We start from the raw sequence: 7,928 nt of genomic DNA, 5'->3' as shown, positions 1-7,928 counted from the left end.
TCACTTGGAATGGTTACTAAGACAAAAGGGTCAGCTAAGCCTACTGTAGACTACGATGAGTGTAGCTCTAGGAAGGTTGAGAACATCCAATCATATCAGTTGTATGAGGATGCTTTCTACATGTATTACTGACTCATTTCTTTTATAGCTTTTACTCAGTTGGACAATTATGGGGATGATGCTCCTAATCCCAAAGAAGTGCCAGTGAACGTGGATGAAGGTCTTGAGTAAAACGTGTTCTTCTCTTCATTGGATTGAGAGGAATTGAAGGACATTCTCACCAATTGACACCCAGCCAAGAAACAAGCTAAAAATGGAAAAAGTCGAGAAGTTAGTGTGAGTGATAGTTTCATGAAAAATTACTTAATTGTATGGGTCCATGCTTCGATCATTTTTTGGCTTATTAAATGTTATTAGTCAAATACTTATTCAAAATATTTTCAACACGATGGGTTGATATTTATTATAATTTATGTCACACGTTAAGTAAATTTTATATTGAAAATAGAGTTGGTAGTTCTTTATTTTTTACAAAAAAATTTCTACATTCTATTACCTTTTTAGTGTTATAAGAAAAAGGGTGCGACTCAACCCAACTTGATCGAGTCACCCACAGCCCGTCCGGTACTGGATTTGAGTGAGTTGTTTTGAGTCGCCAAATTTGACATGCCTTGCACTCATAGTGCATGCATCCAAATTCCAGCCCTAAAATCAATTAGGACAGGGCAGCCCTTTCATCACGTGACCAACACATCACTGTTGATTTATTATTTTCCTTACCATCCACTTCTGCATTCATGCAGCTGACCCGCTAAATGGATTTTGCACTGAGGATCGGTCACATGGGGACCAACTCATCACATGCCCTGTTGCATTTGGTGCATGAAGATGGTGCATCAGGAATTAGTAGTCATTTAAGGACAGTTTCAGCAAGCAGTAGAGTTTCAGTATAATGTAACCCTTTATTGATTTTGTATAACTCATTTAACTATTCCATCTTTTTTTCTAACCTGTCTAAAGAGACAAACCTTTCTACAAAGTTCTCCTCCAAGGATTTCAAGAACTCCAGAAACTCATGATCGTTCGTCATCGTCTGCCTTTCGAGGCCTCCTTTTGTACTCTTATGGTGTTTGATTGAGATGTTTTATAGGATGCACTGACCTGCAGAAGAACAGACTCCAGATTTTTGCTCCAACCTTCCATTGTTATAAGATTCAAGCATTTTGCTTCCTTTGAGTCACCTGCAAAACCAATGATCTACCTTAGCCAAACAGGAGTGATAGAGGAATGCTACTTCCACTTGAGATATGGAATGCTACTGACAGTAGAAGCACATGTACAAACACCAAATAAAAACACCCCAAATATACAAAAGAGGAACACATTTTAGGATGGCTCATTCACCGGCGAGCCTGAGCTCCACAGTAAATGTGACCGCATCTGATGGCCCACGCACATATTTCCAATGTGGAATAATGATATTAACCTTTTTTCAATGGCCTGTTCTTTTCTCTACACATGGGCTGCCGGAGAAGCAAACCAGCTGGCTTTTGGGCTACAAAAAATGCACAACCGAGGACCTCATATGATGAACTGAGCAGATCTCGTGTGCACGTAACTTGTGGGCCATTTGTATTCGATGTTTACAGGTTGGTGCTTCCAGGCAGCATTCTCTTGAAAAGGTTAAAAAAAGGTTATCATTGAGAAGACATCTCTCTAAAACACTATTTCAGAATTCATATTACAGAAATAACTGGGTAGACAGGAAGATACTCTTGAAATTTGCCAGCACCACTGCTGAGGTATTCAAGGGCAGTTCCCCATGCTTTCTTACTGGAGTCCGGCACCTCCTCGCCACAGATGAAGGGCTTCCATGACCCTTCAGCAGCATTGCTAAGAACCCATCTCACCTTTTCTGGACAGTTGACAAAATCAAACCTCGAAGCATTCTTCTGTTTCGAGCTAGAACGATCTCGCTTACGAGGCCTAGAGCTGGGAGAAGGCTACAATGCAGAAAAGGAAAACAAAGGTAAGCCTCACAAAAATATAAAATGAAGTAAAATAAAACCAACTGCTAGATCTCTAATTGAACAATTATTGAACTCACTGTATTATTTGTAATGTTTGCAACGGATTCACCAGTCTTTGTTTTAGGCGTATTGTTGGTATTTGTTATCAGCATATTGTTCGCATCAGATTCACCAATCTTTGTTTTAGACTTGTATCTTCCAAGTTTTCCCGTCTCTAGAAAGCTGAACACCTCTTTCTTCGAGCGGAAACGGCGGCGTGAAACAGGATCATAAAAATACTGCACAATCCACATGATACTCCTTATCAATTATGAACTGTGTCATCAACAGTTCTCCATTTAAAAATCTACAGAAACTACTTATTAAGCCATTCCCAAATTCAGCAGATCGCATGAGAAATTATAGGTACACATTAGAAAGAAACAAAAAACACAGTTTGCTGACACAAAGGATTTCTGAACGTGGGGACCATGGAACGGTGATCCAAAATGATAATCTGATGGGCTTCGTAATGGATGAGGAATTCTCTCATCTCTGTGACAATCCCCTCCAGAAAGAAACAATAGGTTACCAGTATCTTAAAGATATCTAAGACCTTGTGCGTTTAGAAACAACCCAGGAACCCCCTCATCCTTCCAAATGAGGAATGCTAATATGCAGAGCCCACTGCATGACATTTCTTAGCACCCTCCTTGCGGTCACATTGCAAACATCCGGTGATCAGAACTGTTGTTGTAGTGGACCAGCACAGGGATAGGCAATCTCCCAGAGTCAAGGAGATTAGACTTTTGTAGCCATCCAATAAGTAACCTGCAAAACAAATAGTTAGAACAGCAGTCCACATTCAATTTTTAATCATGGCAAAATGGATGCTTAAAATTGTCCAATCACAGCGATTTTTGTCTATAGACTACCACAAAATAGCTTAACAAATCAACAGTCCCAAAAGTCATATATTTAGGGGTGAAAGTTGGCTGCTGGCCTGGGCACAACCCATGGACATTGATCTAGGCTAGGCTGAGGTTATAGGCTGCAGCCAGGGTTTGGGCATGACATTCAAGGTCCAATAAATAATCAGGCCAGGCCTGGGTTTGGATCTGCATGAAGGCTCAAGAAGAAAGCCCAGTCTAGCAACTTTTTAAAAATATTGGAATACATTCTTATGTAGCAGTTGAGGCAGGCTTGACCTAGATGTTCATCTTGTCGCTGAGGCTAGCCTGGGCTTAGCCAAGCCTATGAGCTGGCTCATTTACGCGCCGATCAGGCCCACATGATGGTACAGGATAGCTTATGCCATTTGACAACATCGTTTACGCTGATATGTATCCATCGTTGAGACATAGCATGAAAAATCGGCTAAACAAGGAAATTTTGATTAATCAACGTGGCATTTCACCTCACACATTAGGAAAAAACATGAATGATGTGCAGAAGCTTGCTAAAATGCTATTAGATCCTCTCATCAGATGTTAGAAAACACAAAGAGAACTAGCCGAATGTGGCATCTCAGCTCACATCTCTATTATGTATAACATGAGCAGTGGGGACAATTTTAACCGCGCAATTAATTTTCCAAGATTGCCTAACTTTGAATATTGAAAGGATATGGAAAGATATTTGAATCACGCAATTAACTTTCCGAGAATGCCGAACTTTGAATTTAAATAGTTTTCCAAGAATGCCGTACTTTGAATATTTAAAGGACATGGAAAGAGATTTGAATTAATGATAAGAGTATTTTGGTCATTTGGATAGTGTAGCTGCTTGGAAACCTATGCGTAAGATTTCCCACAAAAAATCCATTGATGGCCAAAATTTACCCACTCAATCTTTCTATGAAAATAGGCTGCAACCTTTTTCTCTCTTCGCATGTAGTCAACAAACCCATGTTGTGCACCCCCTTTTGACTCCATATCTGTCTCCTTTCCGTCCTCTCCACGTGCATTGCACGTGCCATTTCCCTAGTAAGGAAAAAACGTGCAAGGCTAGACATGGAAAAATTGACTAATTGACGTGGCACCTCCCCTTGTGTATTGGAGAGAGATAAATGATGTGCAGAAGCTTTGCTCAAATCCTATCAGAACCTCTCATCAGAAGTTAGACCCAAGAAGTCGAATATTCAATCTCTGCTAAATGTAGAAAAAATTGGCTACGTGTGGCATCTCAGCTCACATATTAGAAAGAATGTGAATGGCTTGCAACAGCTCACTAAATTGCCATCAACTCTCAACGGATGTCAGACCCCAAATTTCATCCATTCCATCCTTAACAGATAGCATGAAAATTGACAAAACGTGATAACAATGGCAAGGCATGGCATCTCAGCTTACACATTTGGATAAACACCAAAGGCATGCAGAACCTTGGGAAGATGAAACTGAATCTTTTTGGTTCTAGGCTTTGAGAAAAGTATTCACCACCGAAAGTTAGAGATGAGTTACACCCTCAAGTCATCAAGGTTCAACATTTCTAGAAAGGTGATATCATATTAATTGCCAAGATTCGACCAAAGATTCTCAAAAGCACTCTTAATCCTACATTCCCACCAGTTTTGGAGTTCTACAGGAACATTTCTCGATTCCTTTCCTACTATATGCAAAGGACCCCGCTAGCATGACTTGCGTCCGTGCCTAACAAGCACCATAATGGTGGTGAACTTTTATGAGATCCACCCTGTCCATCAGGTAAGCTACCTCATTCTCACCCTAGAACCCAAAAATCATGACAATCCAAAACCAAGGTAGGCCCCACCATAGAAAACAGTTGTGATGATCATGCCCACCGTGGTGACTATATCCCATCCAATCCATTCATCTCACATGCCTCATCAGGATGGAAGCATTCCCCATAAATCAGGCTATTCCAAACCTCACGCGAGCTATATCACGTGAATTTAGACGTTAGGCATAGATTTAAACTGTTCCCTATGGGGTGGCCCACCTGAGTGTTGAATCAGACTTCGTTTGGGGAACAAGGCCAAACAAGGGTTGTTGTACCTGATGGACGGGAGGTGGATCTCGTGCACGTAAAAGTCACCTCCCCATTTTAGCAGCGGGCGCGTGACATGCATACCTGCGCGAGTCAGGCGAGAGATTCGATATGTAAATGACATTGCTACTTATGGCATCTCGAAAAGAGACAACAGCAGATCCGACAAAGATGCGATCATAGATAATCACATAACTGAAGATGTGTTGTTGGTAACTATCATAAACAGTTCCGACTTCCCATTTTAGCAGCAGGCACGTGACATGCATACCTGCGCAGGCAGGAGATTAGATATGTAAATGACATTGCTACTTATGGCATCTCGAAAAGAGACAACAGCAGATCCGACAAAGATGCGATCGTAGATAATCACATAACTGAGGATGTGTTGTTGGTAACTATCATAAACAGTTCCGACTTCCTATTTTAGCAGCAGGCACGTGACATGCATACCTGCGCGAGTCAGGCGAGAGATTCGATATGTAAATGACATTGCTACTTATGGCATCTCGAAAAGAGACAACAGCAGATCCGACAAAGATGCGATGGTAGATAATCCCATAACTGAGGATGTGTTGTTGGTAACTATCATAAACAGTTCCGACTTCCTCACTCATGAGTTGCCCATCAACACTCAGTTGAATTCAGTTTGCACTGGTAACTAAATAGGCATAACCAGATAAGATTCCAGCAACTCAAAGATCAAATACATCCTCCATAAACAATTTTGCACTACCGAGACCAATTACAATCATAAATTACTCACATGCTGATACCAGAAAAGAAAAATCAGTAACCCAGTCCTTAAAACCCTTCCTTTTAAAAAGATCTAAAACTACTGTCATACTAATTCACCAATATCAAGAAAAGAAGCCAAATCTCATTTGAACTAACTTCTACAAACAGTAGAAATTCTTTCTCAACCTGAAATTTCTCACATTTCCAAAAATTCCAAAACCTAATCATAACAACAAAGAAAATTTAAACCAAAAAATAATAATAATAATAATAAATAATAAATCATGCAGACAAAACAACAACATCCAACTATAAATGTACCAACCTTACCATCATTCTGGAGTTCTACAAACCACAACAAACATAATCATCTACAAAAATTCCACGCATTGGATTTGAAAGGTTTCAACTTTCAAATAATATATTATATGAGCAAGTTATTAAGAAAAAATGCAATCTTTAGGTTATTTCAAAAGCCACAAACGCTAGAAACACAAAATCATCTCCAGAATTCCAATTCAAGAGTTCCAAATTCGAAGAGAGTGAAAGAAGGAAGGCGAATTACCTTATCTTTCGTTCCTGCGGTCACACCAGAGGTCCTGACCTTGACCTCCGTCAGCCACCCAGGCGGCAACCAATCCGGCGTCGATGACGGGACGACCGCCAGCTCAAATCCCCTCTTCGGCTCCTCTGAGGCCTCCTCGGCGGCGGGCGGGGTCCGTACGCCTCTGTCGACGGAACTATCAACCCCTAGACCCGGCTCGAGCTTCACGTCTGCTTCCACAAACAGATCTTTCCGCGGCGGAGGCGGAGGAGTAGGTGGCGAGCGATCTTCGACGCTTTCTGACTTCACAAACAAATTCTTCGCCTGGCGTTTTTCTCCTTCTGCTGCTGCTGCTTCTTTGCCCGCCATAGCTTCGAATGGGGCTTTTCCGTCGGGGACGTTGGATGACGCGCGGGCGTCAGATTCCGGCTCGGGGTCGGACGGGCCCTCAGTGAGGTTTCCGGCGAGTAAGTCAGATTCCGAGGGCCTCGGGTCAGATGGAATCGGCGACGGTTTTCGGTCGGGAGTTTCGGAGGCAGACATTTCCAGTTAGAGGGAGTCGTTGAAGTTTCAGTTCTTTTTTATATAGAGGAAGGGGGGGAATTCTAACATGCGCCGGTGGGTGGCGGGTAAGAGCTCAGAGGCGGAGGGATGTTTTATCGAAGCTTGGGGTTTGTAATGGTGGGTGTGGAAGGTGCACTACCGGCGCATGTTATAGAGGAAGGAAGAGAATGACCGGTAGAGTGAGCTGCGTTTGCTAATTTTGGAGGAGTTTCAGCCGTTAGAAGCTTCAGATGAACTGTCTGTATGTCTCTAGTCTTGTGAAGAAACCGAGATTAAAATAGCTTTCAGAGTCCCTGAACGTGGCATGCTTACCCTGACTCGTGTATGGGAAATCTGAATCCTACAAAGGTGGCCACGCGTGCTTAAGTGTCCCAGGTCTTACAGCACCTGCACCCAACCTCTGTGAGGCCCACTAAGTGATACGTGCAAATCCATACCGTACATCAGGTTATGATTATTATTTTAACCGTACGTACAAAACATCAACCTGATAGAGAACTCTGATGGGCCACACCAATTAGAACAATGTAAAATTGTTCTTAAAACCTCTAAGTTCACGTGTGGCTGCACAGGACCAGGCCAATTTTTATATTTTCACTTCATCCTGGTGAGTTACACCTGATAAACGGGTTTGATGAAAGATACACACCATGGGCCCCACATGAAAATCTATGGTTGGCATCCTATCCCCGTTATTTCCTTTGGTATGGCTCGCCTGAGTTATCTATACGGATGATTTTTTATATGAAGATCTAGAATAAAATATGGAATGTGATAGACGGAGTGGATTTTGGATATACATCATGGTGGGCCAGCATGGCTTCGGTGTTTTACGCACTGCATAAAACAGGTGCGGTAGACGACACCGGTCCGGGAGCTTCCTGGACGCGGATTGGGGGTCCCTAGCTCCGAACGGGCAGGTCTGTGGGCGGACCCACCGTTATGTATCTGTACATCCAAACCGTATATCCCTTTTCTCATATTATTTTAACGCATGAACACAAAAATGAGGTAGATCCAACGCTCAAGTGGACAACACCAAATAATAAGCTTGGTTGCATCAT

General features: G+C 42.2%; 1 protein-coding gene across 2 annotated transcripts; it reads right to left on the bottom strand.

Moving 5' to 3' along the window:
- Positions 1-942: 942 nt before the first annotated feature.
- On the bottom strand, positions 943-7,117 carry LOC131243728 (methyl-CpG-binding domain-containing protein 5-like). Of its 2 annotated transcripts, none has more exons than XM_058243258.1 (4): positions 6,322-7,117; positions 2,108-2,308; positions 1,835-2,003; positions 943-1,241 (listed from the first exon to the last, which is right to left on the bottom strand). In XM_058243258.1, exons 1-4 carry the CDS (start codon positions 6,841-6,843, stop codon positions 1,087-1,089), a joined length of 1,047 nt encoding a protein of 348 aa, XP_058099241.1. In that variant the 5' UTR covers positions 6,844-7,117; the 3' UTR covers positions 943-1,086. The 2 variants fall into 2 exon arrangements, with proteins under 2 accessions (XP_058099241.1, XP_058099242.1); XM_058243259.1 differs by having other exon boundaries at positions 1,104-1,241; positions 1,774-2,003; positions 6,322-7,116.
- Positions 7,118-7,928: the final 811 nt, after the last annotated feature.

The sequence above is a fragment of the Magnolia sinica genome, chromosome 4, assembly GCF_029962835.1.
Source record: "Magnolia sinica isolate HGM2019 chromosome 4, MsV1, whole genome shotgun sequence".
NCBI lineage: Eukaryota > Viridiplantae > Streptophyta > Magnoliopsida > Magnoliales > Magnoliaceae > Magnolia > Magnolia sinica.
This window is presented reverse-complemented; position numbering and strand designations above follow the sequence as displayed.